General features: G+C 62.9%; 9 protein-coding genes across 9 annotated transcripts; 5 read left to right on the top strand and 4 right to left on the bottom strand.

Moving 5' to 3' along the window:
• Positions 1-714: 714 nt before the first annotated feature.
• Positions 715-2,312, top strand: AMSG_12382 (uncharacterized protein; the record flags this gene model as incomplete). Its single annotated transcript, XM_013897867.1, has 2 exons — positions 715-958; positions 1,678-2,312. 2 exons carry the CDS (start codon positions 715-717, stop codon positions 2,310-2,312), a joined length of 879 nt encoding a protein of 292 aa, XP_013753321.1.
• A 349-nt stretch (positions 2,313-2,661) lies between these two features.
• On the top strand, positions 2,662-3,701 carry AMSG_10721 (uncharacterized protein; the record flags this gene model as incomplete). Its single annotated transcript, XM_013897847.1, has 3 exons — positions 2,662-2,729; positions 2,894-2,972; positions 3,134-3,701. Exons 1-3 carry the CDS (start codon positions 2,669-2,671, stop codon positions 3,699-3,701), a joined length of 708 nt encoding a protein of 235 aa, XP_013753301.1. The 5' UTR covers positions 2,662-2,668.
• A 393-nt stretch (positions 3,702-4,094) lies between these two features.
• Positions 4,095-5,154, top strand: AMSG_10720 (peroxisomal membrane protein PEX16; the record flags this gene model as incomplete). The annotated part of the gene is made up of 2 exons (XM_013897846.1): positions 4,095-5,092; positions 5,130-5,154. 2 exons carry the CDS (start codon positions 4,095-4,097, stop codon positions 5,152-5,154), a joined length of 1,023 nt encoding a protein of 340 aa, XP_013753300.1.
• A 159-nt stretch (positions 5,155-5,313) lies between these two features.
• Positions 5,314-6,492, bottom strand: AMSG_10719 (translation initiation factor eIF-2B subunit beta; the record flags this gene model as incomplete). Its single annotated transcript, XM_013897845.1, has 1 exon — positions 5,314-6,492. The coding sequence occupies one exon, from the start codon at positions 6,490-6,492 to the stop codon at positions 5,314-5,316; it is 1,179 nt and encodes a 392-aa protein (XP_013753299.1).
• Positions 6,493-8,227: 1,735 nt separating this feature from the next.
• AMSG_10718 (ankyrin) lies at positions 8,228-11,811 on the top strand (the record flags this gene model as incomplete). The annotated part of the gene is made up of 2 exons (XM_013897844.1): positions 8,228-11,703; positions 11,754-11,811. The coding sequence occupies 2 exons, from the start codon at positions 8,228-8,230 to the stop codon at positions 11,809-11,811; spliced, it is 3,534 nt and encodes a 1,177-aa protein (XP_013753298.1).
• A 24-nt stretch (positions 11,812-11,835) lies between these two features.
• Positions 11,836-12,660, bottom strand: AMSG_10717 (UPF0082 protein; the record flags this gene model as incomplete). Its single annotated transcript, XM_013897843.1, has 1 exon — positions 11,836-12,660. One exon carries the CDS (start codon positions 12,658-12,660, stop codon positions 11,836-11,838), a length of 825 nt encoding a protein of 274 aa, XP_013753297.1.
• A 198-nt stretch (positions 12,661-12,858) lies between these two features.
• AMSG_10716 (uncharacterized protein) lies at positions 12,859-13,662 on the bottom strand. The gene is made up of 2 exons (XM_013897842.1): positions 13,469-13,662; positions 12,859-13,221 (listed from the first exon to the last, which is right to left on the bottom strand). The coding sequence occupies exons 1-2, from the start codon at positions 13,573-13,575 to the stop codon at positions 12,942-12,944; spliced, it is 387 nt and encodes a 128-aa protein (XP_013753296.1). The 5' UTR covers positions 13,576-13,662; the 3' UTR covers positions 12,859-12,941.
• A 640-nt stretch (positions 13,663-14,302) lies between these two features.
• Positions 14,303-18,063, top strand: AMSG_12381 (uncharacterized protein; the record flags this gene model as incomplete). Its single annotated transcript, XM_013897866.1, has 3 exons — positions 14,303-14,389; positions 14,492-14,901; positions 15,558-18,063. 3 exons carry the CDS (start codon positions 14,303-14,305, stop codon positions 18,061-18,063), a joined length of 3,003 nt encoding a protein of 1,000 aa, XP_013753320.1.
• A 537-nt stretch (positions 18,064-18,600) lies between these two features.
• On the bottom strand, positions 18,601-25,161 carry AMSG_10713 (uncharacterized protein; the record flags this gene model as incomplete). The annotated part of the gene is made up of 2 exons (XM_013897841.1): positions 18,601-18,610; positions 19,436-25,161. 2 exons carry the CDS (start codon positions 25,159-25,161, stop codon positions 18,601-18,603), a joined length of 5,736 nt encoding a protein of 1,911 aa, XP_013753295.1.
• Between the last annotated feature and the right edge of the window lie 5 nt (positions 25,162-25,166).

The following is a 25,166-nucleotide window of genomic DNA, read 5'->3' as shown; positions in this document are numbered from 1 at the left end:
GCAAACTGGGGAGGAACCGGCCGGTCGTGGCGGCGGGCGGCGGGCGGAAAGGGTGCAAGCATGATGAACGAGGCTGCTGTTACCAACATGCTTGATGCATAGAGTCGCGGGTGTGGCCGGGTTTCATCGACACCATATGACTGGTCCTGAGCACTAGCAAGATTGGTGTCGGTTGTGTGGCACGTGGTGGGTGGTGGGTGTTGGCCGTGACGTAAGTCCCGCAAGGCTTTGCCGACGTCAGTTGCGCCTCGGCGTGGGTTTGGGTGGCGAGCGGGTACCACGCAACTTGAATATTGTATTCAATGCCGAGCACATCGACTGTCCTCGCCACGCTGTACGCTGTCGTTTGCATGCCCCACAGCCAAAGGCTAACACATGCCTTACAGTAGCATAACGTAGCCACCGAGTTCGTTCTTGGGCCGCTCTCGTTCACTGCAGGACTGTGCAGCCGACTGGGAGCAGGAACACGCCCCGGTGCGGGGATGCCACAGATATTTTACAACTCACACGATGCGCGAGTTACAGAGCTGTCGTCGCCGCCCTTGCGGTCATGACGAATGCAGCTGTGTTCCAGACAACCACGTTCATTGGCAGTAACTGTGGACAGGATCTCCTCTCTGTTTGACAAGCGGTGTTGACGGCAAGTCGTGTTCCGAGTCGCCGTGCGAGAACGAAAATGGCCACGTCTCAGAGATTGAGAGCTGCCCGTCCGCAATGCCAACGCCGCCGACACATGCCGTGCACCGCTACGAGTACAAAACCGACAACTGCACCGCTGTGGGCAACATCGAGCCCAACGGCATCTCGCTGTACGTGACCTACAGGAACAACTCGTGTGTGCGCACATCGCCGACCAAGTCGGTGCTATTCTCGGCCAACGAGACCGTCGTCATGGAACAGACGTTCAACACCATCAACTGCACCGGCAACGCCATCAAGGAGGAAATCTTCATCGTTGGTGGCTGCCAGACAGTGACTGACGACGGCAGCACGACATCGTACATGGCATACTCGCCGTTCTCGGCGGCCAACAATCCGTCACCGCCGTCGAACACGACAGGCAGCTCGACCTCGCCCGCGATGGTCGCCGTCCCCGCTGCATCGACCGCTTTTGCCACTCTTGCTGCTAGCCTTGGACTCGCGATTCTTCTTGTGTAGCGGGCTCCGTCCGTAGCGAGCTCCGTCCGTGGCGAGCTACATGTGCCATGCTGCACGTCTCCGGATGCGCAACAATAGTGGGGCCGGAGGCTGATGCGCCAAGTAAATCATGTGCACCATCATTTCACATTGAGGAACAAGATCGCAATGAATGTGCATCTGTAGGCGCTTGCAGTAGCGTTGCGGAACTGAACGTGTTGGGGGAGGGGGCTTTGCCGACGTCAGTGGCGCGTCTGCGTGGGTTTGTGTCGCTCTGCCCGCAACACACGTCTTGAATATTTGGATTCAATGTCCCGTATCTCGTCTGTCCTCGCCACGCTGTAAGCTTCTGCCGCTGCCTGACTACCTAGCTGCAACTGTAGTGACCCACGTTGCTGTTGCACAGCATAGCTGTACATGTGCTCTCGTAGACCGCATGCCACCGGCCTAGCAGCGGTGCACGAGGAGGAGGGGGTAAGAAACGACCCGGTGCGGCAAAATTCAGAAAAATTGCAACTCACCCACGCTGGCGCCACAGAGTGGTCGTCGCAGCCCTTGCGGTCATGGTCCATGCCGACTTTTACCGGTATGAGAAGTTTATCGGAGGTGGCTGCTCCAACCAAATCACCACATGGGTGCGGCACTTGACAACGACGTGCTCCGCGACGTTCTGCGAGAACAACTCGGGCAGCTACCTCTCGAACAAACTCGATTGTCCGTCGGCGCTTCCGACGCCTGATGCGCACACGGTCTACAGGTACGAGTACCTCACCACCGACTGCACCGATGCCAACGCCAACAAGCAGGGTACCCAGCTGTTCATGATCCACGCAAACAACACGTGTGTCCAGCAGACGGCCTCGACCTCGGTTCAGTACTTTGCCAACGCCACGGTCGTGATGGAGCACACCTACGACTCGACCGACTGCACCGGGGCTGCCTCGGATGAGAAGGTCTTCATCGTCGGCGGGTGCCACACCAAGACCGGCACGACCAAGTCATACATGGCGTACTCGCCCATCATGGCAGGTGGCAACCCGACGTCGCCGCCGCCGCCGCCGGCGTCCAACTCGACCGGGACCGCGACTTCGGCTGCTGTGGCGGCTGCCCCCACCGCTTCGATCGCCATCGCCGTCTTTGGCGCTGTGATTAGCCTTGCACTTGCCCTTGCGTAAGCAGCCCCCTTTTGTTGGCAGTATTTCCCGCCTTCCGGCGGCGTGTCAATCGCGCGGCTTGATAGCGGTAAACGACATTGCCTGCTTCTGGCTCATGGTCTATGACGATGACCCCACACGTTGAACAGGTAAGAAGAAAGGGACAGTAGTCATCGAAGCCATTGCTCGACGACTCCAGCCGTGCTCCAGCCACTGCGCCATGCTTCGATCTTGCAGCCATGTCGTGTGTGGTACGTGGATCATCCGGGGGTGTGGTCGGCTGTCGTTTGCGGTCAGTCTTCGCAGCTGCAAAGCCACTCACCGCCACACATTCCCCCCCTACTGCAACCATTGGCATTTCACTCGCGCACAGCAACATGCGGAACGTGACCATTACAGCACTTGTGGCACTTGCTCTCCTCGCCGGTGTGGCTATGGGTATGTGAGCGCGACACATTGCGCGCACATAGAGCGGGCACAGCAGGTGGCAATGCATCTGCTTGCCCCTCTGCTTCGCCGTCCATTGAATATTTATTGCCGAGAAAGCCGTCAGCGGGCACACTCACCGATGTGCGAGATGATTCGGGTGGGGAGGGGGACAGGGATGCCGACACGGAGCTATGACTCTTGCATGGCTGTGACCCAGCTGTCGAGCTCGTACAACTACCGGCTGTACTGGAAGTACGTGCAAAGCCCCTTCTCCCCGCGGTGGAGGAGGGCGGGAGGGTGGGAGGGTGGGAGGGTGGTGCGGGAGCGGTTTGGGGGCGCCGTCGGCGAAATTCTGCGGAACTGTGACTCACTCATTCACCATGCGGTATTCACGTGGCGGGCGAGGAGGATAGCCAGCTGAACTCGTCTTCCACGAGCATTTCGATTGCCATGGAGGCGCAGGTTGGTGGATGGGTCGGCTTTGGTGTGGGTGGCGAGCCGACTATGATCGACATCGACACGCAGGTGGGTATGATGGCCGGTGGCGGTGTGGTTGTCGACGGGTACTCGGACGGGCCGAACCAGCCGCCGATGGACACCAACAACGACAACACCAACGTTGCGGTCAAGTATGAGAACGGCATCCTCACTGCCGAGTTTGATCGTGTCCTCAACACCGGCCAGGTCAAGGACAACGTCTGGATTGCCGGCTCCAACTCGATCGTGGCTGCTGTCAACGACGGCACGCCACCCGAGGTCGACTCCGAGTACTCGCGCCACGATGAGGCTGTCCGCTTCCCGGTCGACTTTACCACCACCTCGTCGTGCCCGCCGCCGCCGCCGCCGGCCTCGCCGCCGCCGCCCTCCAACTCGCCGGTGACGACCAACTCGCCAACCGTCTCTGGCTCGGCCTCCGCCGTTCCGATGATGATTCCGGCCGTCCTCGCCGCCATCGCCGCCATTGTTGTGGCCATGGCCTAGTGAGCTGCCCTGTTTCTACTGCACTACTCTGGACGCTTGCTCCAAAGTCGCAGTGATTTTGAATGTGAATGAACGTTGCGCATTCCTTGTATGAGCCATGTGCGCGCACCTGCTGACCTGGCAGTACCTCTGATTTGCGGATGAGTAGCCATTGCCACCCCCCCAAACCCCCCAACCCCCCAACCCCCAACCCCAACCCCAACCCCAACCCCAACCCCAACCCTCATCCGATCACCGTCCTCCTCACCCCAATCCCCCGAATCTGATCACTCCCGCATCCGATCGCCCGCCCCATCGTCCTCGCCCCACAAACTCGGCGCCCACAGCCGCCCACGTCACCCGACCGGACCACTCGGCAGTGGCACCTCTCGCGGCCAGCCCACACTGCACACCATGGCGCTGAACGAAGCTGTGGATGCGTACTTTCCCGGCTACACGCAACGTGTGCTTGAGCTTGCACCAACTCTTGGTGGCCTGGAGTCGTACCTCCGTTCTGCCGTCTTCTGTCTCCCCGGTCGCTTCTCCTCCTCGGAGCTCCTCCTCCAATCTCTGACGACTGTCCTCGACGTGACGGCTCTTCTCCACGATGCCCTCATCACATCGCTCGCCCACACGACACTGCCTCTTCCGACTGGCATCTCAACCTCGACGGCGTCATTCTCGTCATTGTCGTCTTCGTCATCGTCGTCATCGTCATCTTCGGCGGCTATGATTGGTGCGGTGGTCGAGTTTGTCAAGTCGGCCGCGCCGGCGCCGTTGCCGCTGCCTTCAATCGCACTGTTGCTCTCGGCGGTGAGGACGATTCAGGTCTGGGTCGAAGTCCTGGCTACTCGCAAGTTTGGTCAGAGAGCTAGGTGGCTTGTTGTCCTGCTGGTGGAGGTGGCCAAGGCTCTGCTCAAGTTTTGGGCTCTGATCAAGAGCCAGGCTGCGCTCCTCCCGCTCGCCATTCCGCGTATCATCCGCGATCCGGCGCTGCGGTCGGCGGCGGCAAAGGTGGAGGAGGCCGAGGCGGCGGACTCTGCGCGGGTGCGGGTCCGGCAGGTGTTCAAGGACTCGCCGGCGGCGTCGGCCGACTCGCCGGCCACGTTTTCGGCGCTGGTGGGCGATGTGGCCCGAGTTTCGCCGGCCGCGCTCCTCAAGCGGCGGAAGCAGGCGTGGTCGTCTGCGTCGTCGCCGCTGCGGCGCGGCGCCGAGAGCGGGTCGCCGCGTCCGACGCCGCTGGCGCCCGCGCCGCGGACACCGCTCACGCCGCACCTCCTCGCAGGTGAGGTCCTCCATGCCGTTGCGCCTGTTGCGTACGTGGGAGCCATCCTCGCTGCCGGCCACTCGTCGTGGAAGCCGTGGACACTCTCGCTCGTTCTCGAGCTGGCATCGATCGGGCTCTCGTCGACGTCGGTGCTGAAGCTCTCTGCCGGTGAGCGGGCGGAGCTGTGGCGGCGGGCAACGCAGCTGAAGCTGTATGCGGTCAAGACGCCATTCTTCAACAGCGTGACAAGCAGAGCATTTGCGCCGCTGGTGTGGGTGCTGCGCAAGCTCGGGGCTGGGCCGGTCGACGACCTGCTTGCGCTGCCGCAGACGCACTTTTTCTACACCTGCGGCTCGTGATCCGTGTTTAGTGGAGGGTGTGGTCCTCGGGCGAGTAGAACTCGGCGAGAAGGCGGTAGATGTACGACGGATTGTGGACGCCGCGCTCAAAGTTGGAGACAAAGAGGTCGACATGGTCGGGCGGAACGTAATCAAACACCGGGTTGTACACAGTGACAGCGTCGACGATGTCCGACTCCTCAAAGTGGAGGACGGTCTCGGGCGAGTGGTGCATGTTGTGCTCGTCGACGTCGTGCGGAAAGTGCGGGACAAGCTTGTGGAAGCCGGTGACGACCACAAACGGGACCGAGTAGCGCTTGGCGGCGAGCGCGAGAGAGTTGCATCCGGTCAGCCCGATGATGCCGCCGTTGGCCATGACGGCGTGGGCCGGCACAATGACCTTGGACACGGTGGCCATCATGGCAAAGACAGCCGAGTCAGTGATGACGGTGGTGGAGACGCCGGCGGCAGCGAGCTCGGCGGCAAGCTGGTGGCCGGCGAGTGTGGGCGCAGACTCGGCCACAATGACCTCAATCTGCCGCTTCTCCGAGGCCATGATGAGGAACTCGCGGACTGTCCGCGAGTTGCCCAGCGTCATGATGGTCTCGCCCGACGAGATGAACTCGGGCGCCGACTCGGCAATCTGGTCGTGCAGGTTCGCGAGGTCGTCGATGAGCTCGGTGATGATGCCGAGGACGGCCGACTTGATGGAGACGTCGGTCCGGTCAAGCCGCGGCGTGGCGTCCTCGGCCGCGCCGGCGCCTTCCAGCATGTGATGCAGTGCACCGCCGTTGGCCTCCAACCGCGGCGTCATGGCGCCGCCCGAGCGCGGTGAGACCGGTGCCGCCACCATGCGGCCCGAGGTCACCAGCGAGAGCCGGCCATCCGAGTCGGCGCGGTCACTCCCGTCCTCATCGCCCTCGCTCTGGTCCTCCTCGCTCTGGTCCGCAACCGCCGACGCGCGCGCCGCCGCAGCCTCGGCCTCGCGTGCAAGCTCCTCGTCGCGCACAACCACAGCCTTGGCGTACTCTGTCCGGATGATGTGCATGACTCGGCGGACGGTGCACCCGGCCGCCATCTCGACCGGCTGTGACTCCTCCAGCCGCTGGCCGATGTACCGCACGCATTCAAGCAGCTCCTGCGCCGACCGCTTCCCGCCCTCGGCCGAGACCACAGACCGCAGCAGCGAGAGTGTTGTCCGTGCCATCGTGTCCCGGAGCGAGATGTCGTCCAGAGGTGAGCCATCCACGATAACGTCCAAGGGTGAGCCGAGCCGTCCTCCAAGGGTGAGCCGAGCCGTCCACAATGACGTCCAGGGGTGAGCCATCCACGGTGTCGACCAGGATAGAGTCGCCGCCGCGAAGGAAGTCGTCGTCGTCCAGCACAGAACCGTCCACATCGACCAGGTCGCCCACGCCGTGCCCATACCCACGGCCGTGCCCATATCCACGTCCATGACCATACCCACACCCATGACCATACCCACACCCATGACCATACCCATACCCACCATGAGTCCACACCCCTCGGAGCCTTCGACGACGCAGACTCTAATCTCCGCCCTCTCCCCTCTCCCCTCTCCCCCCCCCCACCCCGCCACCCATACTCAAAGCACATATGACACAGAAGACAACAGCGCAGCACCACAAACGTGGGATATAGATGGAACATACCGTCGCTTCAGCTGGGACACTACACCCTCAATGACCTTCTCTAGTGACGTTGCAAAGGTCGCAGACATGGTGGCCAGCGAGTGCGGTGGTGGGCGATGACGGGGATAGACGGCGAGCCAGCAGCCGAGCCAAGCCAAGGGGGGGGGGGGGGGAGGAGCCAAGGGCGAGACACACCGACTGCTGCTGATCTGCTGGCGGAACTCTCTTGAGTGAGCATCTTGATGAGGGGGATGATCATGGGGGGGTAGATCCACCACACACATCATGCATATCAGTGGCCATCGTGTTGGAGTACGCGAGCTCGCTGGTCGGCACAGGCTGCTGCTGATCTGCTGGCAGAACTCTCCCGAGTGAGCATCTTGATGAGGGGGATGATCATGGGGGGTAGATCCACCACACGCATCATGCATATCAGTGGCCATCGTGTTGGAGTACGCGAGCTCGCTGGTCGGCACAGGCTGCTGCTGATCTGCTGGCAGAACTCTCCCGAGTGAGCATCTTGATGAGGGGGATGATCATGGGGGGTAGATCCACCACACACACACACACATACACACACACACACACACACACAAGCCAGTACTCATCGACGGATCCGGCTTGCTGGTTAGCATCAGCTGCCGAGCCGCCACATCACATCCAGCTGCGTCCCTTCACTCCCCATGAAAGATCGGTCAAGATACAGCCATCGGAGCCTATCACAGCAGATCCACACACACATACACACACACACACACACGTCTACATACACACATCCATCATGGGAGTCTGTCATACCCTCCCTGCCGCTGTTGGTGGCCAGGCAGCAGTGGCAACCACCCCCAGTCATCAACTTGATCGCGATCGCGATCGCGATCACGATCGTGATCATGATGACGGTAACCAACGGTCACTGCTCTCCCCCGCTGCAAAGGGGAGGTGGGGAAGCGGGGAGGGAACGACATGCCACGGCGACGACCGTCATCATCCAGTACATCTTCTTCATCATCATCACATGGTCGACCACCGCCTGTTCCGTTGTCAGGACCTCCTCTGCCGTCGTCGTCTCCGCCGCCAAGACGTAGGTCGGCAGCCGCTCGGACAAGGTCATCTCCTGCATCGACATCGTCGTCACCATCTCATAGAGAATCAAGCCATACTCGGCAGCAAGCTGATGATGCTGGTGATGATGATGGTAATGGTGATCATGAGCCAAAGTCACGGGACTTATACCTGGCGTCAGATCCATCGCCCTCGGCTGCCGGCCAAGGCAACAACATTGTGTCCAGGATGAGCGGCAAGACGGTCGAGACGGTGGCGACTGCGGCTGCGCTCATTGCAAAGTGTATCGAGGGCGATGAGCTGGCTGTCAAGAAGATCTTGCTCTCGAGGCCGGATCTGGTCAATGTGTGTGCAACCAATCCTCGGCTGTATGGATCCTTTCCGCTTCACTTTGCTGCTCAGAAGGGTCGCAGCGCTGTTGTTGCCGCCTTGCTCGAGCGTGGTGCGGATGTCCATGCCGTCAACGAGCTCGGCAAGACCGCCCTTCACTTTGCCGCTGCCGAGGCCGGATCGGTTGATGCGTGCAAGGCACTCATTGCCGCGGGCGCAGTGGTCGACGAGCGGACCGGCGACGCCGCGGGAGAGACCGCCGCACACATCGCCGCCAAGGTCGGCAACAGCCCGGTCCTCGACCTGCTGCGTGCCTCGTTTGCCGACGTCACGCTCACCAACGGCTCGGGCCAATCGGTCCTCGACGTCGAGCGGGTGTGGCGGATGGAGCGCGGCTACGCCACGCCCAGCTCGCTCTGGTTCACTGCTCTCGAGCAGGGTGAGCTCGCCACCGTCGCAGGTATGCTCTACTCGGGCGAGGTTCACATCGAGGCGCGGATGGAGGACTTTTTCCACGATGTCACCGGCCTGCTCTTTGTCTCGCTTCTTCTTCGCGACGCTGGGCCCGAGGCCCGTCTGCTCATCGCCGAAGGCGCCAACGTCAACGCCACCGACGAGCGCGGGCGAACGCCGATCATGTACGCCACCCAGCTTGGCAACGTTGCGGTTGTCGAGGCGCTACTTGCCACCGGCGCCGTCGCCATCAATGCCCAGGATGATGCCGGTGCCACCGCTCTCCACCTGGGCTTTTACTACTTTCTCGTTCCATCCATCGCCCGCGCTCTCCTCGCCGCCGGTGCCGACCCACACATCATGTCACAAGGTGCCGCACGGACTACCCCGCTTGAGCTTGCCTTTGATCGCGCTGTGGCCAACGTTGGCTCCGATGGCTCATACGATGAGCTCTGGACCCACGGCGTCGAGCTCCGCGCTGCTTTCGTCCCGTACCAGGCCGAAACACCGAGCTACGAGCGGGCGCTCCTTCTCGGGTCACACTCGGGCGACGCTAGCGTCGCAGCTGCCGTTGGCGCCCGCGCCGCCCGCGCTGCCGTCTTTTGCATCACCTTGCTGGGCATGGCACTGAGCCTGCCCGCACTGCTGCTCGGCGCGGTCTTTTCGCCGCGCGGCCTCACTGCGCCGCTCTCGACCTCGCTCGAAGAGCTCTTTCTCACCCAGGCCTCACAGATCATGGCTCCGGTGTTTGGCCTCCTCGTCGCTGGCGGCCTCCTCTATGGCGTGACCGTTATGCCGGCACTCGCCGAAGGCACTTCGGCCGGCTCGGCGCTCCTCGCCACCTACCTTGTCCTCGGCCTCTTTGCCGTCCTCGGCCTCATCTTTGGCGGCGCACTCTGCGTGCAGATTGCCCGCGACACGACGTTGCGCATGGTCGAGCGCCCGTCGCAGAGCCTCCGGTTCAACGCCATGAACGTGTTCACGCTCTCGCTCATTGCGCTGCAGTTTGTCCAGCTCTGGGGTCTAACCTACGTCGACGGCGTGGTGTTTCCGGCGACAGCTTCGGTCGAGTCGACGCTGCGATCGGTCTCGCTCGGCTCGGTCCTCGTCTCGTCCTCATCGGACGCGCGGACAGCGTTTGAGGCAGCGTTCCTCGCTGCGTTCTCGGCCATTCTGCTGTGGACACTGGCGTCGGCGAACCTGGCGCTAGGCCTCGTCGCCGACTACTCGCTGCATCTCACCGCGCTCTTCCCGAGCCTCGGCTCGGGCTCGGTCGTCGACTACTACCTGCTCGACGTCATCATCCCGCTGCTCTCGTCAGGCGGCTTTCTCCCGTTTGTCCTTGCCCTCCTCCGCGCGCTCAAGTGCACCAAGGTTGCACTCCCGCCAGCTCCGGGCCCGTTTGCCACCTCAGAGCATGTGTTTGTCCTTGACGCGGCGCCGTCGGTCACCTGCTACGCCGGCGATCACACATGGTATACTGCGGCATCGCTCGTCGGCCTCCTCTACTACATACCTTCGGCGCTGCTGCTTGGCGTCATCTTCTTGCGCAGCTACGCCGCGACGACCGACGGGCCGAGCTCGCCGCAGGCATCGGGCATAGCAGCGTTCTTCTCGGGCGGGCTCGATGTCAAGTACGCACCCGTCTTCTCCCTCATCGAGCTCCCCGCACGCGCCCTGGTCGGCGCAGTGCGGATCTTCTACACAGGGCCGCCGGGAGTGTATCTGGCGGTGGTAGGCGCAGTGTACGCGGCGCTCCTTGTCGCCACGCTCATCATCAAGCCGTTCCGCGATGCCAACGACCGTGACGCCGACTCGGGTCCGGTTTCCATCCGCGGTGTCGCTGCCCGGGTCCTCCCGGCCTCGCGTGGCTCGCTGACAAGCACCTCGTTTGGCGGCATGCTCAACCGAGCGCTGGCCGGTCTGTACGCCATCGTCCTCTTCAAGACTGCCGTCAATGCGTGGGCTTCTCGCGTATCGACCGCGGCCAACCCACAGTGGGCGCCGCTTGTAGTCGAATACGTTGTGCTTGTGATCGGCGTCTCGGTCTTTGTCGGGATCGAGGTGTGGCGGCGGGTGAAGGCGAGGCGGACGGCGGCCGAGGCCGCGGCCGAGGCCGAGGCCGAGGCAGCAGCCGGGACAAGCACGCGGGCAACGCGGGCGTACATTGACATCTATGGCCACTCGCCGATTGTGCGAGCCGGCGGCGGCGCCGAGACGCCGTTTGTGCGGATGCGGGCGCCGGCGCTGGCGGACGAGACTGACGACGACTTTGCAGCCCGGGCTGGTGGTGCGCTCATGTCGAGCTCGTTTGACGAGGACGCGGCCCTGACGCGTCGTCTAGAGCTGGTCCGGCTCCCGTCGCAGGGCGGGCGGCTGGAAGACGCCGAGTTTATGGCCATGCAGCAAGTGCTCCAAGAGCAGCTCTCGGTGGCGCAACAAGAGCGCGACCGGGCGAGGGCCAAGCTGGAGCGGGCGCGGGTCGAGGTGGCACGGCTGCGCGAGGCGGCGGCAGCGAGCGAGGCGACGGCGGCAGAGCTCACTGCCGAGGTGGCGCTCTACCGTGACGACGGGCTGCGGAAGCAGCTGGCGTCGACCCGCCAGACGCTGGTCCAGGTCGGCCAGGACTACGAGGAGCTGCGGGTCGAGTTGGAGCGGGCATACGCCGAGGTCGACACCCTGCAAGCTCAGGTTGACGCGCTCTCGACCATTGCCGACCTCGGCAAGGAACGCGGGCGCGACGACGGCGTACTGTACCACGACGACGAGGTGGCCGCCGCGCTGGAGGATGCCAAAATGCGAATCGGCGCGCTGGAGACGCTGCTCGAAGCGAGCCTGGCCGAGCGCGACGAGCTCGGCCGCACCGGTGACGAGCTCGAAGAGCAGCTGGTCCAGGTCAAGCTTCGGCTGGCGCAGAACGAGTTTGAGAAGCAGGGCGCGATGACCGAGGCCCGCCAGGCCAAGCGGCGAGTGCGCCAGCTCGAGGCACGGGTCGCCGAGCTGGAGGCGCTGGTGGCTTCGGGCTTTGAGCTCGTGATCGATGACGGCAGCGGCTAGAGAAGGTCCGGGTTGGCGTTGTGCTCGACGTCGACGACGTCGTCCTCGTCGGAGAGCATGTCGAGGACCGAGTTGAGCGAGGCGGCCTGGTCCGGCGAGACGTCGATAAAATTGTCAGGCATGGTGACCATCTTGACGTCGAGCTCCGGCGGGCCGGCGGGGTAGAGCTCGGCGAGGGCGGCGTGGAGGGCGGTGCCGAGCGGCTTGGACGAGGCTGGCTCGGCAACGACCACCAGCGAGCCGGGCTCGTCGGAGCCGTCCTCACTATCGTTGACCTCGATGTCATCGGCGCCGTTGGAGAGGGCAGCGTCCATGAGAGCGTCGACGATGGCGTCGTCGTGCGGCAGCGGAATGGAGAAGAGCAGGCGGCGATTGAAGAGCCAAGCGGCAGATCCGGCGCCAGCGAGAGCGCCACCGTACTTTGTCAAGCAGTGGCGGACACGAGCTGTTGTCCTGTTCTTGTTGTCGGTCAGAGTCTGGATGAGGAGCGAGACCGGGCCCAGCTGGCCCTCGTACACGCTCTCCGAGCCGGCAGCCGATCTGGAGAGAGCAGCATCGATGGCAGACTGAACATTGGCCTTGGGCACGTTGGCAGCACGAGCACGCGAGACAATGGAAGCCAGTCGAAGGTTCTCTCGAGCATCGCCACCGCCTTCCTTCACAGCAGCCATGATCTCCTTGGACATGCGGTTGAGCAGCGAGCCGCGCTTCTTGTCCACGTCGGCCTTGCGGTGGCGAATGTTGGCCCACTTGGAGTGACCTGCTGCTGCTCCTGCTGATGCCGTCAGCCTCCGCATGCCCATGCATCCACTCGTCACCATAACTGCCGTCCTGAACATAGTGGTCTGCGTGGAGTGGTGGTGGTGAGGGGGATGGGGGTGGGGTGGGGTGGGGTGGGGGAGGGGGGGGGGGTGACTGGGGGGATGGGGCGAGTATGGGGCGATTGGGGGGGAATGGAGTGAGGGAGCGATTGCGGGGGATGGGGTGGGTGAAGGGGTGATCATGGGGGATGGGGTGGGTGAGGGGGTGATCACCTTGTTCAATCGTCTACTACATGCGTACACGCGCAGGAGGGTGAACTCGATCTGGATCTGCCAGAGACCTAGTCGAGAGCACGGTCGAGGGCGACGACTTGGTTCATGGCTGGTGTCGTTGCTGCCATGTCCAGCGGGGTCTTGTCGTTGATGTCCTTGATGAGCAAGTCCGAGGCCAGCGAGAACTCGACGAGCAACGCTGCCGTCGCAACCTGATTGGAGAGAATCGCCACATGCAGCGGCGTGTGGCCCTTGTTGTCCTGTGCCCGCACCGATGCGCCCTTTCCGATGAGAAAAAGCAGCACATCCTCCTGGCCCGTCTGCGCCGCACAGTGCAGTGCCGTAGCCCTGTCGTTCCCAGCCATTACCAGCCCGCATCCCGCCAACCCACCAACCCGCCGATCGATCCGCACCACCATCACCACCAATCCGCATCAACGCCACCGCCACCGCCACCGCCACCGCCACCACCACCGCCACCACCAACCAATCCGCATCAACGCCACCGCCAAGCCAGCCCAATCCGCATCACCATATGAGTCATCCCCTCACCCCACCCCCACCCACCCCCCACCCTCCTCAACCCACAGCATACATGGTATGATCCCGCGCATTGACATCCGAATCCGCCTCAAGCACCAGCTGCTTCACCTCCTCGAGCACGTTGGGCGCGTCGGCCTTGACCAACACAAGCAGCTCCATTACGACGCACACACGCCTGTTACCCACTCGTGCTCAAAAGAGATAATCAAAGACCACACGTCCTTGTCTTTGTCCTTGTTGACGAGGTGAAGTGCCCGGTAGCACCGTCACACCGCCTTGGGCCTGCCGGCAAGCTGTCGGCTGACGGTTGGCCGGCCGAACACACCAGAGTGCGACGGGACGACCAACCATTTGACCGGTGCACCGGACGGCACCGACCAATTTCCACCACACATGCCGCCCCATTCCCCTCCCACACCCACATCACCACGCACACCCACACTGCCCTCCCTTACATCCCTCCCCTTTCTACACATTCCAAACATCCCCCACCACCCCCACCCCCACCCCACCCCGGCACCCCCTTCACGAAGGAAGCGGAAGGGAACACATTTCAAGAAAGGGCACACACTCTCTCGTTCTTCGCCGGGACATCTCCTTCACACTCGCCACAACCAACACACACACACACGCACGCACACACATGTACATCACACTCGCATGCACACTGCCGCTCATGTGCGGCAGAAGGGCGACGGTCGGAGGAAGCTTCCCTGCATTGTCCTCTTTGCGCATCAGGAGAACAAATGCAAGGAGCGCACGGACGGCTGCAGTATTTCAGTTTGACACTTTCAAGGCACACATGGAACCTAGTCAAAAAGCAAGGGCAGATAGGCACACCACCACACGCCTCGGCATCCACACACTCAACTCCATCTCTTCCAACATGTCCATCATTCCGACCCGCTCCCGCCCCCGCCCCCGCTCCCAGAGCGATGCCGACGAGCTTGCCAAGATGAGCGACATTGACATTGTACGTCGTCCTGCTGCTCCCCACCGTCTTCCTCCCCTCATTCCTGCTACTTTGCGCTGCGGCACACAACTCGGCACACAACTCACTCCGCTCCGCGTCTAGATTCGCATGATTGAGGGCAGCGACCTCCGTGAGTACACGACAACAATGGTCGGCAAGCACGCACTTGATCAGCTTCGGCGCCGGGTCGACACTGACTACTACTCGGCTGCAGACTTCCACGACTCGCTCGACCTCGCGAGCTCATCCATGGCCGGCGCCCATGTCGGCTCGCGTCACCCGCAGCTCCTTGTTCCGCTCTACATTGAGGGCTACTTTGTTGGCTGCTTTGTGTACAAGATCAACACGGATTGGGACTGCTTCTCAACGCCACCCCTTGTCGCCACCACGTTCCTCGACGCCGGACAGGCGGCTCGCAACCACCGGACCGCACTCGAGCTCGGCCTCAGTCGCTACAATACCAAGACCTGCGAGTGCAGCATCTGCATTGAGGCCTGTGACGGCTACTACATGTAACCTCGCCTGCCATCTCTGTCCTCTGCCCTCTCAGCCGACCCAGTGTGGAACCAGGACGCGCAACACCATCACCAAACGTAGAAAAAAACAGCAGAAAAACAACCCCTCAAAAGACCCGGCCAACACATCAACTCCCCCCCTCCCTCTCACATCCACCTCTCACAACCATCCTCTCCCCCTCCCCCTACATCATCCCCCTCCCCTCCTTCCATCTCCTCCTCCTCCTCCTCCACCCCCCCCCACACACCCACTCCCCCCGCCTCCACCCACTCCCACCAACCTTCCCAAAAAACCCCCTACCTCTCCCTTTCCCCCCCCGCCCGCCTCTCCCACTTCCCGCCACTCACCGCCTTCCACCCGACTTCCCGCCCCACCACCCCCCCCACCCACCCACCCACCCATTCACCCCACACACCATGGCAAGGGAGACAGTTGGCAGCAACGGGAACCACAAGCAAGTACTCTCCCCAGCCTCCTCGTCAGGTTCGATGAACTCGTCCACACCTCGAAGCCAACTGGCTGGTGTGGCGCCTCCTGCCGCACACCGCCGCGGAGGAAGCACAGGACGAGGAGGAGGAGGAGGTCGACGCGGAGGATGGAACACAGCCGCAGGCCACCCTAATACAGCTGCGGGTGCGGGTGCTGGTCGCAGACGCAAGACGGTGGCGTTCACTGAGGACAATGCCCCGCGGAGAGGTCAGCAAGTAGGACGGTCCGGAGGCCATGGTCACGGTCTCGCCTCGGCATCGACAAGCAAGCTAGCCAGCGTCTCGGACTTTGGCCCTGCTCGGTCTGGTCCGCCTTTGACAACGGCTTCAGCTTCAGTCTCGGGCCATCTTGACGCCTCATCATCCGCTCAAGCTAACAAGCCCGGTGATGAGGCCGAGAGCGCCGCGCCGGGCAACGGCTCGCCTTCGATGGGCAGGCGCTTCCTCTCGGCAGCAAAGTCGACGCTGCAGGCCGGACGCGAGCAGTTTCGGTTCTTTGAAAAGACCGAGGACGGCAACTACAAGTTCATGCGTCCGCGGTGCGAGGCGCCGGGCGTGGGGCTGGAGATACTCATCTACTTTGCCTTTCTCGCCACCTTTACCCTTGTCGTTCTCTACATGCGCGATCCGCTCTTCGCCTTTCAGCACAACGACCTCATGAAGGACTTGTTCCTCGCCGAAGAGGTCCCGGGCATCAAGACGCTCAAGAACTTCTTCTCCATCGTCACCTTTGACGAGTTCTGGGAGTACATGGAAGGCCCGTTTGTCGCCGGCTTACTCGCAGACCAAGGCGCGGGGCCAGGCGTCATGTACGGGACCAATTACCTCGTCGGCGGCGCACGTGTCCGCCAGATCCGCGTCCGCTCCGGCTTGTGCACCGTGCCCAAGGCCTTTCAGTCGTACATCTCGTCGTGCCACGGCCGGTACGCCATCGGCGAAGAGTCGCGCGTGAGCTACGGGCCGGGCAACGTGTGGAGCTACACCTCTGGAGAGGAGCTCGACACCAACCCACAGCTCGCCCGCTGGCGCCGGTATGACGGCGGCGGCTTTGTCCACCACATCGGCGTCACCTCGGTCGCCAACGAGACGGCCCGACTTCAGTTCCTCAAGAACAACGGCTGGCTCGACGCCCAGACCCGCGCCGTCTTTGTCGACTTTTCCACCTACAACCCGAACATCAACCTCTTCTGTGTCGTTCAGCTTCAGTTTGAGTTCCTTCCCTCGGGCGGCATCTACCCCGACTACAAGTTCCGCGTCCTCCGCCTCTACCCCATCCGCGGCGAGGCCGGCAAGTGGTTCCTCGCCGGCGAGATCATGCTCGTCGTCTTTGTCTGCTTCTTTGTTGGCGAGGAGTTTGCCGAGATCTTCCACGACGTCGTCCGCCACCGCAAGTGGCTTCGCTCGCAAAACCGCGTCGCCGACGCCGAGGGCCCGCTCACCCGCGCCGACCGTGTCCGGGCCTTCAAGCACTCGTGGACAAAGTACTGGCGCGACGGCTGGAACTACTTTGACATCCTCAACGTCGTCCTATTCCTCGCCGTCGTCGGCATCCGCATCAAGGCCATCCGCCAGTTTGACGCTCTCAACATCCAGCCTGCCGCGCGCGACTCGTTCTACAACTTTCAGGAGATCGTCTTCTGGGATGCCACAGAGAAGAACATCCTCGCCTGCAACGCCTTTATGCTCTGGTTCAAGATCTTCAAGTACACCTCGTTTGAGCCCAAGATGTCCATGATCGCCCGCGTCTGCGTCCGCGCCTTCCGGCCCATGTTCTTCTTTGTCCTCATGTTCTTCTTTGTCATGTTTGGCTTTGCCCAGGCCGGCTCGCTCGCCTTTGGCTCGGACGTCGAGGGCTTCGACACCCTCGGCCTCACCATCTACACCATGCTCCTTGCCACTCTTGGCCAGTTCGACTTTGACGCCCTTCGCCACTCGAACCGTGTCTTTGGGCCCATCTTCTTCTTCACCTTTGTCATCCTCGTCTTCTTTGTCATTCTCGCTATGTTCCTCGCCATTGTCGACAACGCGTACAACGACGTCGCCCGAGACCTCGCTCGCGCCAAGGAGCCCACCTTTATCCAAAAGACCATGGCATGGGCATCCACCACAGGCCTCGGCCGCAAGCTCGTCAAGACGCTCAATCTCCAGAAGAAGGCCGCCTCGCTCCAGCGCTCCATCCGCCGCGCAGATGTCAACCAAGACGGCCTCCTCGACCGCGAGGAGCTGCTCGAGGTTATGGCCGAGTCACGCGGCTACTTTGACGGCGACGTCGACGAGGTCATGGCAACATACGACCTTGACAACGACAACCAGCTCTCCACCGCCGAGCGCGCCGCCATGGCCTCGGACCTCGTCCGCAAGCAGCACACCGTCGCCCAGAAGATCATCACTCTCCGCGACATCGGCGACTACGAGTTCAACACCCTCTTCGACCTCATCTCAGACCGCGTCGACAAGACCGAGCGCAAGCTGGCCGCCGATATTGAGCGCGTCCTCGGCATGCTCGACCCGTTCAAGGCCCGCGATCTCAAGGCCCGCCGCATGTCGCGCGCCGCCATGGCCACCTCGGCGCCCATCCCGCGCATGCGCTTTGACTCGGACGACAACCTCTCTTCGCCGCACCCGGCCCCCTCCCCCGTCCCGCCCTTTTCCTCCTCGTCCTCCACCTAGCATGCTGGCCATAAACACATCGACAACCACACAAGGACTCTAGATGTTATTGCTACACCACGCTACCAGCCAGCATCGCATCCCTCTGTCCACAGCCCCAAATCGCCTGCACTCGCGCACCACGCCCGTCCGCCTACACACGCCACGCACATTCATCCATGAGTTCCGCATCAGTCACAGCAGCCGCAGCCGCAGCCGCACATACATGCATGTAACCGTGATTACAAGTGTCGGGCAGCGGCCCGCAGCGGCGCCCAGAGCAACACGTGCCCTGGGCTCCTATGACGCAGAGCCACCGCCCTTTCAATCTATCTCATTCTTGACACCCCGCAAGACGTAAAATCGTCCGCAGGCAACACAATGAGAACGCTCTCCCCCCTCTCCCGCTCATTCCGCATCTTTCAAACCCTTTCCTTGCCTCGCATCACAAGCCTTGCAGCTGCAATCACACCGCCACAATCTCGCCCCCTCATGCAAACACAAAAAATATATTAAAAAATCACTCCGTCGCCCTGCCCGAACCGCAACTCGCCGCCATCAGAGGACACTGGCATCCATCCCGGAGCGAGTCCCGGCCACAAGCCACGGCGTGGTGCAAGCCAGAGTCAATACTACCAGGAACAACCCCCCACGCCGTACACAAGCACATCCTTACGGTCACGTACATGTCATTGGTTCTGATCAGTATGGCTGCTACCGGTACTTGCCCTCGGTGGCAAGTCGGCTCCCAGCCGGAGGGGAACCAGCAGCCATGGGTGACTCGCTCCCTCTCCGAAAAAGAGAGTCGAGTGCCAAAGCCAGCGTCGGTGCCACTGCCACTGCTACTGCCACTGCCACAGGCTCACCCTCGCACGGACTCGTTCGCCAAACTCGTCCGGGCTGTGGCCGAAAAGATGATGGCCGTTCTGAGTGCGGTCAAAGTGTTTGCCGGAGCCGATGGTACTGCTGGTGGTGGTGATGTGCTCGCGCAAGTCGCCCAACTGGAAAAGGTGATCAAGTCGATTGGGGGCGAGCGTCATGGATGACGATGATGACAACGACAGGGGCAGCGGCGGCGAGAGCCAGAGCCAGCGCCAGCGCCAGAGCCAGCGCCAGCGCCAGCGCCAGCGCCAGCACCAGGGGCGGTGGTGCGCCCGGTTAAACTGGTTTTACAACGAATGGTCATGACGACGACGACGATGATGACGACCGAGGCAGCAGTGGCGGCGGCGGCGCTCGAGTCGTCGTCGAGGCGATGGTTGAAACGCCCGCCGTGCTTCCAGCGCCTTGGATGCTGGAGAGCGGGTCGTACGCGGGTGTATGCTCTGTCATGTGAAACGGTGACGACGACGATGGAGGCGGCGGCAGCGGCGGCCGCGCTCGAGTCGTCGACAAGACCACGGTCGAGACGCCCGCTGCGCTTTCATCGACCACAATGCTGGAGACCGTGCCGTGCGTGGGCGTGTTGGCGCAACTGGCTGTGCTGTCACCATACTCGGTGTCGCTGACACCGGCCTGCTGCCGCGCCACCGGAAAGCTGCTGCCGACGTCATCAAGCGCTACCGAGTCCATCGTCACACCGTTGTTGCTCGGCTCTTCCAGCTGGAGCGGCATCGACGCGAGCTCGAGCGTCGTGTCTGGCGAGAAAAACTCGTCGTTGGCCTTGGCCTCGACCGCAAGCATGAGCCGGACATCGAGCGCGTTGCCTATCACGATCGCGAGCACGTTGACCGCAAGCCCGCCGAGCACAAAGCCCTGCCGCAGCCGCTTGTCGTCAAAGGTACCGGCCTCGAGGACGAGGGCACACGATCCAAGCACAATCATAGCGAGCCTGTTATGCAGCTCGCGGCCGTAAGGATGCACCTGCACCACGTGCACGAGTGCCACCGCGAGCGACACCGCCGCCGCAGACGCTTTCGAGTCGTCGCCCACAAAGAACGTCATGCACACCACAACAACGAGCTTGCGCCCCATGATGGCTGCCTCAAACCACCACGCCGAAGCAGTGAACCGGCCCACAAGGAACCCGTACCGGAGCACAAACGTGAGCTGATCGAGCTCGGCCCGTCGCCGCTTGAGCACCCACACCACGGCGCTGGGGATCGCCAGCGCGTACGCCACCACCCCTGTGAGTGCGATCGGGAGCAGCGCCCACCACTTGGAATCGTAGCACCGCCGCGCAGTCCTTGCAAGCACCCAGCTGCCAGCCTCGTTGCGCCGGCAGTCAAAGAGCCGAAACGCCGCAGACGACAGCGGGAGATAGAGGAGAACAAGGGTCTGGAACAGCGTCCGCACGTACGCGTTGCCCACCTCGCGCACGCTCTTCCGTCCGAGCCATCCGATGCCGCTGCTTGCAAGCAGCGCAGCGCCGCCCGCTACCAACGCCAGGCACGCCGCCACCGCAATCGGAAGCAGAAGTGTAAGCACCAACTTGATGACCCAGACATCGACTTCGCGCCCAAGCGAGCACTCGGGCGAGGTCAGCTCGAGATTGAGGTTGAACGACGAGATGGCCTCAAAGTACAGCTCTGCCCAGTCGCCCCACTCCAGCTCCAGCTGCCCGTAGATGGCTGAGATCTGCAGCGCGTTGAGCCCGATCATCGCCGCCGCAAACTTATACCGCACGCTGTCCGAGAGGTTGAATCCGAGGAGTATCGCAAGGACCACCGCCACCACCGCCACAATCACCACCATCACCGCAGTGTTTGCCTCGGTCTTGCATCGGTAGCATCGTCCGCGGAGCGAAAAGTAGCCCGCGGCGCACGACGCGCACAGCTGGCCCTCGTACCCGGTCGCGCACATCCCGCTGCCTGAGCACGCCTCGGCCGTCGGGCACGCCAGAAACAGCGCGCTATCGCTGGCGTCGGGGAAAAAGCCCGGCGCCGCCACCGGCCGCGCCGTCCCGCCTACGCACACTCCGCCAGGCGGACACCCCACACACGCCACGTCGCTCTCGCCGCTCTCGCTCCAAAACCCTGGCAGGCAGAAGCACGGCTCCACCGATCCTGCGTTGAGCCCCGTCGTGTTGATCCGCGCCGTGTTGGCAGCGCACTCGGGAATGCCACCGCATGTGTTGAACCCGGCTACAGCACCTGTTCCGGCGTCGCACGCCCGGCACCCGAGCACAACATCGGCCGCGTCTGCCGTTACCAAGCTCTCGACGCCAAATCCGCCGCGACATGCCGTGACGGCCACCTGTCCGCCCACGCTCGCCACAGGCAGCGCGCCTCCGGCCCCACTCACCTCGACCGTGAATGCCACATCCACCGGTACGCTCTCGGCCGACATCGCCCCGAGCCGCACTGCTGGGATCGGCGACGACTCGGTGAACGTCGTCGGCTGCGGCGCCTCCACAATTCCAAGTCCGGATCCCATGCTGGGGAACCTCATTCTGAGCTGCACTCCAGTGTACACCACAGGCTCTCCGAGCCAGTCGCGGGCTCGCACCCGGCCGCTCATTGGTTCGCCAGCCTGCAGGCTTCGACTCGGAGCGCTCGCCCACTCGAGTGCCGCCGGAGGTCCATGGATGGCTGCGCCCGCCATGCCGCCACCAAACACCGCCGGCGCAATCCGGAGCCACGGAAGGCTGTCCGCGCTCTCGCGGCTCGCAGCTCCTGTCCATGACGCCGACGGCGCGCACACAAACACATCCGCCGAGCTGCGCATCGCAACCGGCGTCCGCTGCGCCGCATTACCCGCCCAACGCGAGGAAGTGCCCGAGATCACCACACGTCCGCCGCACACGCTCGCGCCGCCGCCATGCATTCGTGCAACGTTGTCGACAACGCTGACATCGGTCAAGACTAGCGCCGCAGTCGACTCGGGCCCAGGCCCGACGTAGCTGTCCGCACTCGGGTCTGCACGCGGCATGTCTGCTGCCGACTGCAGAATCGCCACCGCTGACGCCACCGCCTCGCTCGCCACCGCAAGCCCGCCGCCCGATCCACCGCTGTTGCCGCGCACGGTCACACCCAACAGTTCGCCGCGACCGGTGGCCGCGACCAAGATTCCACCACCGGCCCCGCCGCCGCTGTTGCCGCGGATCTCGCCACCGGTCACCTTGAGGGTGCTGGTGCCCGAGACGTAGATTCCGCCGCCACCACCGCTACTCGCTGTGTTGCTCTCCACCACTGACTGATGAAGCACAGCCGAGCCGCCGTCGACCACCGCAAGGCCACCGCCGCGCTCACTCGCCGAGCAGCTCGCGATTCGTGAGTGGCTGGCCAGGACCGACGAGCCGACGCCACGACAGGCAATCGCGCCGCCGGCGCCCGTCGTCGATGTCTGCTCGATCGTCGAGTTGTTGACCTCCAGCCGCCCGCCGCTCACGGCAAGCAGCACTCCGCCGAGGCCCTCGTCGACGTACACCTGACCAGGCAGGTTCTCGGTCTTGGACTCGCGAATCGAGACCGAAGTGAGAACCAGCCGAGCGCCGTCGCCTGAGATTCGGATGCCCGGCGACGCCTCGATGCCGTGGCTTCCCTGTCCGAGGCGGGTCAGCTCGACGTCGCGGATCTCGACGTCGCCGCGGGCCTCAACAAACGTCGGCGAGGCCGTGACAAGAAAGAGCACTCCACCGTCACAATCAAACGAGACTGTACCGGGCACCCGTGGCGCGAGCGTGAGCGTCCGCCCAATCGACGCATGTGCCCCGCCGCGACAGCTGTACACCCCAGGCTCCAGCAGCAGTGTGTCACGAACGCAGAGCGAGGTCCGCCGGATGTTGTCGAGGAGACAGAGGAGCGAGAACTTGTCGACGCCACATGCCCGCGACTCGTACACCATGCTGAGCGAGGTCGGTACACGTACAGTTGTCCATGCGTTACGGGTCCGCCCCGGGAACCACGCCACGCCATCCGACGTAGACGACGCCACCACCAGGTCGAGGTCCGAGTCGCCGTCGAGGTCGACCACCCGCACTACTCGCGGCGAGTAGGCCACATACGAGACAAGGAGGAACGGCGCAAAGCTGCCCGCCCCGTCACTGTTGACAAAGTACCCGACGTCGTCGCCGTACTCGGCACACGCAACAATGTCTTGGTCGCCATCAGCGTCGATGTCGGCGCCGGCCACAAAGATCGCGCCGTCGAGGCTTGTCGAGAGCACCGTCTCGCTCCAAGCACTACCGAGCCCATCGAGGTTGTCGTACCACGCCACAGCGTTCTGCCACAGCGAGGCGGCAACGAGGTCGGTATCGTTGTCGCCGTCGAAATCAGCCGCGGCGACCGCAATGCCATGCTGGCCGGTGTAGATGCCCGGCGGAAGGAAGACCGGTGAGCCAAACGAGCCTGCGCCGTCGAGGTTCGGTAACCAGGCGATGAAGGCGTCGCCTCCGCTGGATTCGTACGCCATGGTGACAATGTCGGGCGCGCCAGAGCCGTCGACGTCAGCCACAATGATGTCACCCGGGCCAGGCGAAAGCGTGGCAACTGTGATCGGCGCCGAGAACCGGAGCGCACCGGTCCCGGTTCCGGTGTTGCGAAACCAGGCGACGACGCCCGAGCTCATCGCGCCGGACACAATGTCGAGCAGGGCGTCGCCGTCGAGATCAGCAAGGACAATCGAGCGCGGGTCGCCAAAGTTGGACGCTAGCTCGGCCGTGCTCCATCGCCCGCCTGCACCGTCGACATTGGTGTGGACAAAGATCTTGCTGGCGAGGGTGGCGGTCGAGACAACATCGACGTCACCATCAGCATCGACGTCTGCCACGTCGATGCCACGCACGCCATCGATCGAGAGCGAGATGATGGTGGTGGCGCCAAAGCCGCGGCCGGACGGCAGCTGCCGCGCCCACGCGACCATGTCGATGTTGGACGCCGAGGCGACAATGTCGAGCAGGCCGTCGGCGTCGACGTCTGCCACCACCAAATCCCGAATGCCATCAAAGCCGGTGACAAGCGTGGGTGACACGCTCGGTGTCACCGACGCGTCAGGTGAGTACGATGCAGCCTGTACCGGGTTGTTGCGGAAGAGCCGTAGCTGTGAGTGCGAGTGGGTCGAGCCGATGACAATGTCCGGCCTCGTGTCGCCGTCGACGTCGCCCGTAGCAATTCGGTACATCGGCGCGTAGCGCGAGTCGACCACGTTGGCGCCACCAAACTTGCCGTTCTCGTCGAGAACGTAGAAGACTGCCAGCGTTCCGGCGGTGGTGCACAGGATGACGTCGTCGATCCCGTCGCCGTTCATGTCGACAACAGCCAAGTCGCGTGGCGCGTCATAGAGCGAGGCAATAGTGGTCGGCGGAGCAAAACTACCGTTGCCCGTGTTGCGGAACCAGAGCACCGTGTCGTCGCCGCCGCCCACAGCAGCAAAGTCGGCCAAGCCGTCGCTGTTAAAGTCGCCGACTGCCACTGCTTTTGGCGAGTCGATGTCCGAGTAGACCACCGTGCTTGGCCCAAAGTTCCCGTCGCCAGACCCCAGAGCAAGCACGAGCGTGTCGACAAAGGCGGCAGAAAATACGACGTCGAGCGCGCCATCCTGGTTAAAGTCGCCGAGCCCGACCGACGAAGGCCCGTTAAAGTCGTCGGTGATAGTGATAGCCGACGCAAAGGAGCCCCCTGTCAGCCGTTCGACGAAAAAGACGTCGCCAGATGAGGGGCAGGCAGCGACAAGGTCATCATCGCCATCATTGTCCACGTCACCCAAGACAAAGTCGTCAAAGTCGTTGCAAGCCGTAATGGTGACTGGAGCAGCAAACGCGCCACTACCATCGGTAGACCTCGCCCAAGCGATGAAACCAGACGACGAGCTATCCTGGCCAAACACCACATCGTTCCAACCATCGTCATCCACATCGACGACGGCGACTTTGCGAATCGAGGTAATGCCCGTGACGACGTTGACCGGCGGAGCAAAAGTACCAGCGCCATCAGTATTTTTGTACCACGAAATGGTACCTTCGTCGTCAAAGGCCGCCACGGCATCAAGCCAACCATCGCTGTCAATGAGACCGAGCGCAGCGGCAGTGATGCCATTTCGTCCAGAGTCAATTACCTCGCCGGTGACGGTCAAGTCCGAGACGCACGCGGGCGGTTGACTAGCACGACTCGAGGTAGTGAGAGCAACAAGGAAGACAAGGAGAACGAGTGTGGTGGAGGGCATGTACATGCACTTAGCCATGTTTG

This window comes from Thecamonas trahens (assembly GCF_000142905.1).
Source record: "Thecamonas trahens ATCC 50062 unplaced genomic scaffold supercont1.63, whole genome shotgun sequence".
NCBI lineage: Eukaryota > Apusomonadida > Apusomonadidae > Thecamonas > Thecamonas trahens.
Note: the sequence above shows the minus strand (reverse complement) of the source record. Positions and strands in the feature narration are given on the sequence as shown.